This window comes from Caenorhabditis briggsae (assembly GCF_000004555.2).
Source record: "Caenorhabditis briggsae complete genome, chrI, whole genome shotgun sequence".
NCBI lineage: Eukaryota > Metazoa > Nematoda > Chromadorea > Rhabditida > Rhabditidae > Caenorhabditis > Caenorhabditis briggsae.
In genome coordinates this window covers 4,902,256-4,915,372 of record NC_013489.2, presented here as the reverse complement: position 1 = coordinate 4,915,372, position 13,117 = coordinate 4,902,256, and the positions used below count along the sequence as shown (strand labels likewise).

Here is a 13,117-nt window from a genome sequence, read left to right as displayed (position 1 = left end):
TCCCGCTTTTGTGTCTCCCGCTTTCGCGTCTCCCGCTTTTGGGTGTCTCCAGGATTCGTACGGTCTCTTTTATTTTTCGTTTTTGAAATCTTGCCAATAAACTAGAATCTCCCCTTCGTTTTTTCACCAGAAAAGTCTTTCAGAGATGTAATATGCCCTTCAATTCATACACCGATCGCCTATCCCAGTTCTCTATGCTAACCACCCTTCATCGCCGCACCCTTCTAGTTCTTCGTACCTACCACAAAATTGTTATAAGCTCATACCATTTTCCCTCTATGTCGTCCTACATTCTTCCCAGCCATTCTAACAGAGCCCCGTATTTGTTCAAAATCAACGGTCAATACTTTGACTGCTTCCTTCACAGAAACCTGTCTATGTGGAACCGTGTATGTAAGGTGATAAATTCTAAGCTCAGTCCGGTGGCGTTTGCTAAGCGAGTAGGGGCGATTCCTTATGATATTCTGATCCCTCCCACTTGACCTACAGGACTCTAGTCGGTCCGTCTGGTCATTTTACTTTTTTATTTGTTCATGTCCCATTTCTTGCCAAATATCTATTGATTTCCCCATGCATTGCAAATAAATATATTATTATTATATTATTATTATTTTTGTCAATTTTTCATCAATTTTCCCGTTTCTGTGTCGTTCTCCCAATTATATTTTGTTTTCTCTGGCGATAGTTTCTGCAGAAAATTCTCTTGTTTTGTCTCTGCTTCTATTCTTTAACATTAGAAATCATCTTTGAGGTGTGGTGCAATAGTGCGTAGCAGTCTTTGCACAAATTTCAATTTAAATTGTTATTTAAAAACATGATTTTTTTACAATTTTCATTACTTTTTTCTATTTTTTTCTATGCAAAACATAAATGTTCGCTGTCCTCCTATTGAAGTTCGATCAGCCAAATGACATCGATAAAATAAAAACCTTTGACCTTGATCTTGTTTACAAACACATCTTACAGATCACTGCGCACACCGATATCACCAATTCTCTCCAAATGCGTACTTCATTCTCTCTCCTCCTTCATCGTCTTCAGACATCCGTCCGTTTTCTCTCAACCTCTTCTCTCTCCTCATCGCTTCCATCCACCTCACATCGTTTATTCTCGTCCACAATCGCCGTGTCTGCCAGAAAGAAAATGGTGAGTATATTATACCTTTTGAGTGGACAAATAACTTTTTGTATATATTTTTAAATATTTTATAGAAGACCTGGGTATTCACATACTTGTTGGTTGCAAATTTGAATCAATCACCAGCTCGGAGTTGAGTTCCAAAATATGTGCTTTTTGAAAATGCATAGTTTTTCAGTTATAGTTGTATAACATTCAGGGAATATTAAACTGATTTATAAGGTACCAAAACGCCTATTTTCAGCCTCTTCTCACCGAATCCGAGCGAACTGAGCAGCTTTCCGGACTGAAATCGGCAGGATGGAAGCTGGTTGAAGGACGCGATGCAATTCAAAAAACATTCATGTTCAAAGATTTCAACGAGGCTTTCGGATTTATGACTCGCGTTGGTCTGAAAGCTGAGAAAATGGACCATCATCCAGAGTGGTTCAATGTGTACAACAAGGTTTTTAAACCAATTTTTAAGACTTAATCATATTTGCTTTTTTCAGGTCGATATCACCCTTTCTACTCATGACTGCGGAGGTTTGTCGCCAAACGATGTCAAGCTCGCTAGGTTCATCGAATCCATTGCAAAAAATTGATATTAGTTTAAAAAATAACAAAATTTTATAACAAATACAATAAAGATTTAAAGGTAAATAACAACGATTTTGGAAAATAAAGAAAACTATAGCAAGAGTGTAGACAATCAGAATTTACATGAAGACTTGGTGAGAAAAGTATGCAAAGAATTTGGAGTCGTTTAGAAGTTTTTCTGGAGGACATTGGTGACAGGATCAAACGAAAACTTTGGCTTTGGCCTGAAAAAAACAATGATCTGTTTTAGCACGAAACTCAATAAGTTCTATTTACTTTGCGATAAACTCATTATACTTGATCGATGGCTTTGGTTTGACCAATTTCGGTTCTGAAGGTTTTTTATGTGAGGAAACTTGCTTCCGTGGTTCGGAGGTGTTGGTGAAATATCTGAAAATCCAATGATACACACAGGAAGAGCGCTTAATTTTCACTTTTTCGGATGATGGGTGGAGCTATGAAGTGAATTCTGATTTTTGCTGTTCCCAACACTTTGTTGCTGAGCAAACGGAACCCTTGAAGCAGCTGCGGGGCGATGGGTAACTGGCATTTTCGCACAAGATAAATAACTCGACGTTGGATGTTCCATTCTTCTATTTTTATCCTGTTTGTTCTGATTGTGCCAATTCCATTTTGGTTTCTGTTGCTGACGATAACATTCAGGGCTGCAAGATTTTTCAGAATGAGTAAACAGCGAGAACTAACCCCATTAGTTCATGTTTTGTTTTTAGAGCTGTTGCGGCTTCTTGTCTATTATTCACTTTGGGACCAACGATCGAACAATTCTCTTGGAATTCTGTCACAATATCTGGAAAAAACATCTCATTTCACAAACTCAAAAATCTTACCAAATCTCGGTTGCGACGAGCTGCTGCTTTTATTGGTACCGTATCCACTAGATGTTGTAGTTACAACTGATCCAACTCTAGAACATTTAATGTGTCATGTGTTATGATTCCGTATAATACAAACTTTTTGATAGGCATTTGATGGCTTCCTAGAGATGATTTGTAGTTTTTCGGCAATAAACCGAAACCGCTTGACCTAAAAAACTGATCGTCAGCATTCAGGGAGCTGACAACCCTACTTTTTATCTTCTTCTTCTATTACTTCTCTGATTTCAATTAGGTCCATTTTGAAAAGAAATTCTGGATCATTGGGGGAAATGCAAGGTTCGATTCTGGGAACCATAATAATTACTAGAAATGGATATATCTGGAAACTCACTGAGGAATATGCTTGAGCGGTTCTCGTGGCTCGAACGAACTTCCTTTCGTTTTGAAACCCCACGAATAGAACGGATTTTTGAGATCATGTTGATTAATCAACCGAGAAAGTGAACAGCTCAGGCTGGAATTATGTTGAATACCAAAAGTACCAGCCGATGTCTTACGCTTTTTGCAATTTCGGGCACTCAATATCCCATCTCTTCGGACAACTCGGATTGTAATAGTTGTCAGTGATTTGATTTACTGATTGACAAAATCTCAGTTGATCGATCTCATCAAAGATCGTAGGATCACCAGGAACGCCCGACTTTCTTCGAATGTAAATATTGCAGTACCTCTCAAGGTGAATATCATAATTGTTGATGAGCTCCGTCGATGTCATATAAATGTAAATAGCCAACCGAATCCTTTCAACTTTTCGAAATGGGAACGACGAAAAAGTGATAGACTGTAGTAGGTAGTGAAGTGTACTTGTGTCGATTTCATGACAGAGGAGCCTGAAATGAACTTGAATATTCGAAAACTCTGCAAATCAAACCAACCATTTGATAGCTAAATTTACAACGGCAATTTTTCTGACAATATCGGTATTTACTGATACTAATGCAACAAGACTGGGAGCTGTTATATGATCCAAAAATTCTTTTTCATTGCCGCGTATAAGTTTTACTAGAACACTTGCTGCATTTTTCGTAGTTTCATCCAAAAGAGGAAATACAGTAAAATTAGGGCGGAATGAACTTTGATGGGATATTTCTAGATTTGCATCTGTCGCGTCGTTCAGATGTCGAATATAAAAACTGCGGTTGTAAGTCGGGTCATTTGCATCTGCAAAAAAAAGCAAATCATGAAATCTTATTTATCATTCACCTTGGTTCCGGCTCGCCCTAAACATTCCTTGTGAAAAATTAGGGGAAGATTCCCAGAAAGTGTTCAACAGTGAAAGTCCGGTACCGTATTTTTGTTGCGCGGCGAAACCAGTTTAGATGATACAATATGCTCCTTTAATGTCGTATTACGGTGTGTACTTTCGACGAGCCTCCGCCGCAAACACAGATACGAAAAATTGCACACTCGAAAACATTTGTGTATAAGTTGTGATAGCTAAATTTACAACGGAAACCGCAAAATGACGATTAATCCAGTAGAATGTCTTCGTAAGTTTCAGAAAAAGCGAAACCAACTGGAACTCGTTTACTTTTAGCACAGGAATACGAAGAAGCGCCACTAACACCGCGAAATGATGGAAAAGTCCAGTTCTTGGGTCCCGAGACTGTCAGATATATTTCACCGCCAAGAATCGAAGTTGTGAGACAAAGAGTCAGACCGATGTGAGAATATAAATCAAAAAGCTATTGAAATGTTTCCAATTGTTCCAGTGCTCCTCAGCCACCCCAAACCGCTGCATACTCATCAATTTCCCCGCCACCGTCATACCAATCTTCATTGTATCCGACAGCAATTCCTCCTCAGCCTCAAGTGGTCCCTATATCGATGCCGATGATGTCTCCTCAATATATGATGCCCCAAATGGCTCCGATGATAACTCATCAGCCTCAGATGATGTGCATGCCGACAATACAACAACCTGTGATTGCGGCTCCAGTAGCTCAAATGGCTCAGATGCTAGCGCCAGTTCAATTGAGTCCACCACAGTTTGTTCAAGCACCACAACAGCAAACGTCTCCTGGTTCGAACCGCTTCATGAATTTACTAATATAAGTTTAAATTTTCAGCCGTAACTCTATGTATCAACCAGTCTCCCCAGGTGGGCGGGATTTCGGGAGGAAACGGAAACGCACTCGTCTGTCCGAAATGTCGAAAGGGAATTATCACGAGACAACAGGATAAACTCAGAAAAGTAAACATTGCTTAAAAGTGCATTTTTTGTTTTAATTATCAGCTTTGACTATTCACCCTTATTTTCTTTTCAGAAAATCTTGATGTGCCTTGCCTTCTGCTGCTGTCCTCTCACTTGTGGCATTCCGTTGTTCTGGATCTGTTGCAATTATGTAGATACTTGTGGAGCATGCGGCAAAAGTTATGGACACCGTGGAAAAAAGAACTATAAGAAGAAAGTGAATGCAGTCACAATGTAGTTCAAATCAATCTTATTTTTAAATCAATTTCTGTACATATTTCTATTTCACCCCCTCATTATTGCATGTTAATGGGGTTATTCACCAACATGTAGAAAATGTCGGAGAAATGGAGAAAATTCTGCGAAATCGCGGAGAATGAACATTCTACCTGAAATTTCGGAGAGATTTTTTCTACATTTTGGTGAATAACCCCATAAAAGCACTAACCGGTTTTGTCAAATTTCAAAGAAGTTCCCCTTCATGTGTTGTTTTTCACAACCTTTTTCACGAATCCTATTCAAATTACATGAAGAATGTCATCATAGTTTTCGTCTCCGACTCCTTTCTCTCCCTCGTCAGATTGCTTTTCTACTGATTGAGCTAATCACCCCGCGAAGCTGTGAAAGCCCTTCCTTGTGAGCACCTCATTTGCCACCTTTTCATCAGAATTCTCCATTCTATGTCAAATTTTTCTTCTACTTGGCTCTAACTATGAGCTCATTTCTTCGCTTTTTTCAAATATCTCTATGACGGAATGACTTGCTCATTGAGATCAGTTTTCAGTTTTCAGTTGTGCTTTTTCCTTTTCACTCGTTACTTCTTTTCAGTCAAGATTTTTTTTCCATTTTCCTCAAATTTCAATTTCAGGGTACTACAGAGTGATGGTGTTTTAAAGAAAAAATATAGAGAAATATATATTTTAAGAAAAGATAAAAAATATTTTTATCTTAAACAATATGAGGTCTATAAGAAGAGATGGAAGTGGTTCGAGACATAACAGACACTCATTGCAATCGGAAGGTAAGCTTTAGAGATTTTTTTTTTCAAAAGTTTTGTTTGGTTTAGCCACAACATGCATAATCAGTGACTGGGAATACGATGAGGATAGAACAAGAGAAAGTTTCGATCCGAATCATTACAGATATTTATGTTGTTGTGGACATGCACACTCTTTGGTAAAAAACAACTTGAATAACAGGAAGTAATTTTCTCAATTGCAGACCGGAATGAAAATAGTTGCTGGCATGTTATGCGTCACAGTAGTTTTTGAACTGTGGCATCTGATTGTCTCAATTTTGGCATCTGAGATGGTGGAAAAGGTTTCGCAACTTGAGGTTTTTCATCGAAGCAAAGTTCTTGATTCCAGGCTGATGTTACTGGCGCTGCTATAAGATTCTTGGCTGGAGTGTTCATTGCCGGATCAGTGCTTTGGGCAATATTGGCTCAAAGAGCTGAACTTCTGGTTCCGTACCTTCTTCTACAAGGTGCCGGTCTTGCCATCGGTCTCGTTTTCTTTGTTTCATTCATGTATATTGGCTTGTTTGGTGACAAGAAAGTGGGAACTACAGTGCTTGGATCATATGGTATCCCAGTCAATCCAAGAGATCAAACTGCATATTTCAGTGAGTGAATACTGTAACCTGACACTAATACATTTTAAAAACCCAATGAAATTTTAGATTACGCTGCTTGGTTAATGGCTGGCTCATTTGCCATCGTCATTGTTCTCCAGATATGGATGATGATGATTGTCGTGGCGTGTTGGAGATTCTTCAGGTAACGTCTTCTGATCTGATTCATATTTGATCACCATTGTTGCAAGATGACGTCACGATTTTGTTGTTTTGAAACTGATGAGTCCTATGCCACGTCATGCTTTTCAAAATAATGAGGTCATCATATCTTACAGGGATAAAAGAAACAACGAAAAAAACTACAAAGAAATCGTTACTGTCCAAAAAATACAACTATTGACCCGAATGAGAATTTCACTATCCGCAGAAGCACTTGGTTCAGAAGTTTGTCATCCGAAGGACTGGGCAAAGACGCGATCCTTCTCCGCTTCTCTCGACGTTTGATCTATTTTTGCAAACTTTTCAAAATGTTTTCTGTATAATTTCGATGTACTTCGTCACTCTTGTTAAATAAAAAAACTTTGGAAGTCCAGAACAAAGCAGTATACTCTTTTGACTAATATCATTTGAACCATCATTTGAACCTCGCGCCAGAGACCCCGCAAATTCCGGGAAAAAAAATCGGAGAAAAAACCGGGGAAAGTGGGCGGAGTCGAGAAAAACCGTGCGGCAAAACCGTGCCAGGGTTACAATTTAGGCTCCGCCCCCTCATAACCGTGTCCAAATGTGCAGAAAAACCGTGCGGCAAAACCGTGCCAGGGTTGCATTTTAGGCTCCGCCCGCGACCCCGCCCACTTTTCCCCGATTTTTTTCCCCGGTTTTTTCCTTCCCCGTAATTTGCGGGGTCTCCTCGCGCCAATTTGAAACTTCTCTCTACGCTCCATCGCTACGTGTTAGAGACTGAAGACACAGAGAAGACGGTCGGTCTTTCATGATTTTGACCGTTCTCCGAAGTTTGTTATCTAAAAAAAGTTTGTTCTGCCCGTCATTCAACCTCGATGGTTTCTTATCAGTAGAATTAGTTCAAGCACAGCAAACTGCGGCAAAAATTGTTGCCAAAACTGATTATTCCAGCTAGAAAATGCTCTCTCCACTTCGACGCAGAACACAGACTCATCAAATTCAGAGATTTCTAGTCACTTTGAGCGATGTATACTCGAAAAAAGTTAACGAAGGAGCTCTGAAAGAGGATGATTACCAGGTATATTTTTCTTGATAAATTTGTCCAATCAACAAGTTTTAGCGCAAGATGATTGTGGATTTCGACCGTTTGAGGAAGGAAATTGAAACTTATCAACCATCTAATGTGTCCAAATCATCTGAAAAATCGAGCACCGGATTTTGGAAAATGTTTCAAAAATCAAAAACGGAAGTTAGTATTTCAGTCATATTTAATAATCAAAAAACTAAATTAGGCGAATGACTCATTCAGTAGACGGTTCCTTATCATATGACCTATTTTCATACTCAAAATAAATAAAATAAATGTTTTCATCTCAACAGGATGCATCAACGACCAACTCACCGCGTGGAATATACCTGTACGGATCTGTAGGCTGTGGAAAAACTATGCTCATGGATTTGTTCTTTGAAAACTGTCCAATTACAAAAAAGAGGAGAGTGCATTTTAATGATTTCATGCAGAATGTTCATAAAAGTGAGAAAATCTTTTGAATTTTTCATGTCAATATTATTTAGGAATGCATGAACTAAAAATGCAAAGCAACGAAGCTCGGGGAAAATTTGATCCAGTTCCTGTTATTGTCGATGAAATCATGGAAACAACAAATTTACTGTGCTTCGATGAGTTCCGGTTCGTCTCTCTGAAAACTATTCTTCCTCATGTCAATTGGATTTTTCAGGTCACTGACATTGCCGATGCAATGATTCTAAAAAGGTTTTTCTCTATGTTATTTGAAAGAGGACTTGTCATGGTTGCCACTTCGAATCGAGCACCTTCAGAATTATATAAAAATGGTCTCCAGAGACATCAATTCGTTCCATTCATCACTATTTTAGAAGTATGTCCAAACAGGAAAAATTTTAGTTAAAACTGCCCAGTTGACAGGATAAATGTGCTTCTCTTGCTCTAGATTCCGGAATGGATTATCGACGAAGTGCTTCTGGAGACGGTAATCCGATCTATTTTCATGGAGACGATGCCAACAATCAGTGTGATATTGTATTCAAACAATCAGCTGCCAATGAAACTGATAGTTAGTGAAATCTGAATGTACTGTTCTAATTAAAAATTTTAATCTCAGATGTACGCTCCAAAACACTGGAAATCCTGGGACGTCGAGTAGTCGTTGAAAAGTGTTGTGGAGGTGTGGCTGATATTGACTTCAAAGAATTGTGTATGACAGCAAAAGGAGCAGCTGATTATCTGGTCTACGCTCGAGTATTCCACACAGTAATTGTTCGAAATGTACCCGTCATGAATCAGGATATGTGGAATGCAATGCGTAGATTTATCACAATGATCGATACATTCTACGACCAGAAGGTTCGGGTTGTGATCGGTGCCGCAGCTCCATTAGATGAACTTTTCCAATTCGAAAGTCACAATGTTTCTCATGATGCTCTTAGTGATTCAAAACGAATTCTTATGGATGACCTGGGTATCAAATCTGATCATGTAAGTACTAAAACAATAGAATCACAAATACCGATTATTTTCAGGAAGGAATGAGCGCGAACGTATTCAGTGGCGACGAGGAAGCATTCGCCTACAGTAGAACAGTATCTCGATTGTATGAAATGCAAACGGAAAAGTATCGTCGACACAGAAGACCTTATAATTCTATTGAGAGTTCCATTTAATCATATTTCGTTTTCGATTAGCTGTTCTTTTTCAAATTGTTCTTGTACTTGTCGAATAGAATTTTTAGTTTTTTGCACGCATAATTCTTGTTTACTTGCTGTTTATCAGTGTGCCTTGTTCCCCCCGTTTTTCAAATAGAATCCTGACCCGGTGAATAAAAAGTTTTGATTTTAGCGACAGCTGAGTGCACGACACTCGAAGGCTATTAATCTCCTTCCCTCACTCTCACTCGCCTTTTCGGATGATTAGTGGTTGCCAACATGGACATTGACCCTAAATCATCCATTTGGACCTAAATAGGAATGTTGCCCAGGTCCGTTTTTGTACACTTCTTCAGAAATCAAAATATTCTTGATTTTGAATAATCAGGCAACAGGGTTCAAACTAATGTTAGAGCGCAAGCGCATACCACAGTAGATGAAAACCTGTGAAATGTTAGGAAAACATTATCAATTCGGGTCAATCTTTAGCGGTTCAGTGCATAAGCTATTTCTGAATGTTTTCATATTCTTCTTAAAATGCCAATCCTTTTTCAATTCACTGATATTTCGGTTCAATTGACGTCAATGTGATGGATCAGGATCAGATGAAACCGAACTAATCGGATCATAGGTGATAAAAGACGAATATTGGAAATCTAATCGGAAAATAACTGAAATCCACAGAATTTGATTCCCCCACAATCCCTTACTCTCCGGATTGTTGTTCAAGAAAACTAACTCACGAATGAGAAAAAAAAATAAGAAGAAGGGAGGAGAAAAGAAATTAATCTGTTTTGTATTTTCCAATCTGAATAAGATATTAAATGTGTGTGGGGGAGGAGGAGGAGAGAGATTATAATCGAGGATTTACGAGTTCATTCAAGATATTCAATTCAAGAGCACAGAGCATTTTTGGATGTATTGTTTATGATAGGGAGAAGGCATTAGAAGCCGGATTTGAACGTTTGATAACGGAATATCAATTTTCAAAAAATTTGACTGCACACCGGTAGCAGGGCACTGCCGAAAAGCTTCTAAATGACAACGGAAGAGGCGCAAGCTGGCGAATGAAGGACCGACGGACCGTCAACGGACTGTTGACGGACAATCGGAATCTATGGAAAACCGAATGGAAGTTTTGATTGGAAATCAGCCAGAAAATAATATTTGCAACACATCTGAAGAAGATGTGAACAACATCAATATCATAAAATGAATCAGTTCAAGATTCAGTGATCAGTACCTAGATGGGTTTTTGAAGATTTCTGAAAAAAAACTTATGTATTTTCAAAACTTCAGAATCTGAAAATCTCAGTTTCACATTTTGAGATTTTCAGACTTTTCGAATATCAGAATCTTCGAATTTCAGAATCTCAGCGTTTCAGATTTTTAGACTTTTGAAATTTCAGAATTTCCGGACTTCAGAATTTCGAAACATCCCTGCTTCAAGATTTTTGGAGATTGGAGATTCAAATTGTCTAACACATACATTTCCATCAATTTGTCTCTTCATTCTTCTTATCGACTGAAAATTAACTTTTTAACTTTTTCCAAAAATATCTCCCTAATATTTTCTATTCCTATCCAAGGATGATCAATCCTGGAATGTGGTTTCATCAAAGCTGACAAATCGGATTTTTCTTTGTTTGGTTTGATTCATAAACTTATCCTGAAATCGCACGTCATTATGAATCTATTTGTAGGCTCTAGCTCCCTATAAATCCATTTGATTTGTTCGCTTCATATCAGAAACTAGTTTAGCTGTCTGTGTGTTATTAATCAGAATGAGAATTGGGATTTCAGTTCTTAGAAATTAAAAAATGGGTGTCTGGAACAAGAAGTTCAGTTTGATAGTTGTTGAATTATGAACTGATATTTCGATCTGGTCGCGAGGGGATTTGTGAAGGGTTTCAAGAAAATATTTCAACTTTTAGTGTCTAGCCAGTTCAAATAAAGGTCGTAATAAATTATTTTGTCTAGACATGAATTTGAAAAATCCCAATTTTTTTTCTATTTTCTCTTACTCGAACAATTTAATTCTGACCCTTATTTTGTATTCGGTTGCTGTCTTTCGAAGCCCGTCTCTTCAACCTTTTTTTGTCTGGATCCCAAAGATTTGTAGCAGATTAGACAATGCTTATGTATATGAAAAGAAGACGTGTAGGATTTTTCTACTACAAAACTTTCTAAAATTGCTCAACATAAGAAATCTAGGGATCTCCAGAACTAACATCATTTCCATATATAAATTTCTATATATATACTTTTTTCTTGCTATATATATATATATATATATATATATATATATATATATATAGCCATGTTTTCATGCCTCCGGCTTCTCCTTTTTTTTCTCAGCTATACAACATCGATCCTTCTTTCGTTTTTCCTTCTTTTTTATTCTTCTTCTTCTCTTTTTCATCTTCTTCTTTTTTGTGTCCCAACCTCTTTTACTACTTGTTATGTGCATGCGTATGTGCTCTTCTTTTCTCAACTGGCCACACACTGCTTCAGAAGCTTCTAATTTCATTTCCCACCCTCACCTTCTTCTTCTTCTTCTTTTTCTCATTTTCCTCCTCCTTTTCCTTCTTTTTTCTCCTTCAACATCTTATCTGATTCCGATGAAAAGAAGAGGAAAATGTGTGCAGATGTTTTAGAGCTTCTTCTTCTTCTTCTTCTTCTTCTTTTTTTCTTTTACTTTTTTATTACTTTTTACATATAGCCATGAAATCGAGAATTCAGGATTCTCCGATGGAGAGATGATCCCGAAGAAGAAACCCTATGAATATTTCAGTAGAGGTTTTTGGATCTCTTCGCTTTGAAAAAAAAACAGAAGAGCTGAATTTTTTCACAATCAAATTCAGTTTATTAGTTCATTTTGTGTTTGATTCGGTTTTCTATTTTTTTTGTCTTCTCCAAAAAGTGAAATACCAATGCAATTATGTTTTCTACATGCGTTCTTTCTTTTCTTTTCCATTTTTTGGCTCAAGAAAAAAAAAAGAAAGAAGAAGGAGGCAATGCTCACTTTATTTTGCACTTTTTGAGCAGGAACTGCTATTTTAGTTTTCTTTTCGCTTCCCAAAATGGATATCCCTTTTTTACTAAATTTGGAGGTCAGATACCCTCTGAGGGGATTACTGTACTACGATTCTGAAAAAAGCACGCTTTTAAAGGGGTCTCAAAAATGGGTTTATATAAGGCTCTAGAGGAGTTGAACTTGTGGGACGAGTATTGAAGGTACTGCGCTGATACCAACTGAGCTACGCCGCCGCCCGATTACGTTAGCTGGACCAGAGCAAACACTGAGTATTGTACACTGCTACAACAGAATGTATACCCTATCTTCCTTATATATAAAACGCTAGAGGCGTCTGTCCGTCCCGATGTCACTCTGTCGACTTTTGAAAACCTTGAAAATAAATATAGATTTACGTGACCCTTTAAGAAAAAAATTAGGAGTGAAACGACGAGCCAGTAAAATACGAGATTAAGTCGCGCCGAAGGCGCACCAGCTTGCCTCCAATAAAACTCCAGATATTTCCTGTTCCCCTCCTTTCATACTCTTATTTATCATAAACACTAATAGACCGCCACCCAAGCCATCAACTTTGAACTCATATATCTCCATTCCTTTTGAAGATATCAAAAAGCGGTCAACTGACAGATTGTTTATCATAATATCAGCGACATTTTATCAGTGAACCACTTTTTGCTACCTCTCCTAGAAAACAGGATACATGGGCCCGAAATTGACAGTTTGGGTGGCGTTCTATTAGAGAGTTTACGGTAACTTTTCTTTCCTGACTGACAATAAGAGTTAAAAAAAGAACATTTGAAAATCGGGATATCAGAAAAATTATTTTTCCAATTA

The 13,117-nt window shown here is 37.9% G+C and overlaps 5 protein-coding genes across 5 annotated transcripts; 4 read left to right on the top strand and 1 right to left on the bottom strand.

Annotated features, from left to right (window-relative positions):
* Positions 1-1,002: 1,002 nt before the first annotated feature.
* Positions 1,003-1,721, top strand: Cbr-pcbd-1 (the record flags this gene model as incomplete). Its single annotated transcript, XM_002639305.1, has 3 exons — positions 1,003-1,146; positions 1,382-1,582; positions 1,629-1,721. The coding sequence occupies 3 exons, from the start codon at positions 1,003-1,005 to the stop codon at positions 1,719-1,721; spliced, it is 438 nt and encodes a 145-aa protein (XP_002639351.1).
* A 161-nt stretch (positions 1,722-1,882) lies between these two features.
* CBG03931 lies at positions 1,883-3,327 on the bottom strand (the record flags this gene model as incomplete). Its single annotated transcript, XM_045244546.1, has 7 exons — positions 1,883-1,940; positions 1,993-2,106; positions 2,151-2,381; positions 2,422-2,524; positions 2,565-2,641; positions 2,944-3,066; positions 3,110-3,327. 7 exons carry the CDS (start codon positions 3,325-3,327, stop codon positions 1,883-1,885), a joined length of 924 nt encoding a protein of 307 aa, XP_045092526.1.
* Positions 3,328-4,074: 747 nt separating this feature from the next.
* Positions 4,075-5,044, top strand: CBG03932 (the record flags this gene model as incomplete). Its single annotated transcript, XM_002639307.1, has 5 exons — positions 4,075-4,102; positions 4,150-4,276; positions 4,325-4,635; positions 4,682-4,806; positions 4,880-5,044. 5 exons carry the CDS (start codon positions 4,075-4,077, stop codon positions 5,042-5,044), a joined length of 756 nt encoding a protein of 251 aa, XP_002639353.1.
* Positions 5,045-5,763: 719 nt separating this feature from the next.
* CBG03933 lies at positions 5,764-6,885 on the top strand (the record flags this gene model as incomplete). Its single annotated transcript, XM_002639308.1, has 6 exons — positions 5,764-5,827; positions 5,873-5,982; positions 6,028-6,126; positions 6,174-6,429; positions 6,487-6,583; positions 6,717-6,885. 6 exons carry the CDS (start codon positions 5,764-5,766, stop codon positions 6,883-6,885), a joined length of 795 nt encoding a protein of 264 aa, XP_002639354.1.
* A 637-nt stretch (positions 6,886-7,522) lies between these two features.
* On the top strand, positions 7,523-9,264 carry CBG03934 (the record flags this gene model as incomplete). The annotated part of the gene is made up of 7 exons (XM_045244533.1): positions 7,523-7,642; positions 7,685-7,813; positions 7,945-8,098; positions 8,140-8,462; positions 8,510-8,657; positions 8,706-9,079; positions 9,124-9,264. 7 exons carry the CDS (start codon positions 7,523-7,525, stop codon positions 9,262-9,264), a joined length of 1,389 nt encoding a protein of 462 aa, XP_045092527.1.
* Between the last annotated feature and the right edge of the window lie 3,853 nt (positions 9,265-13,117).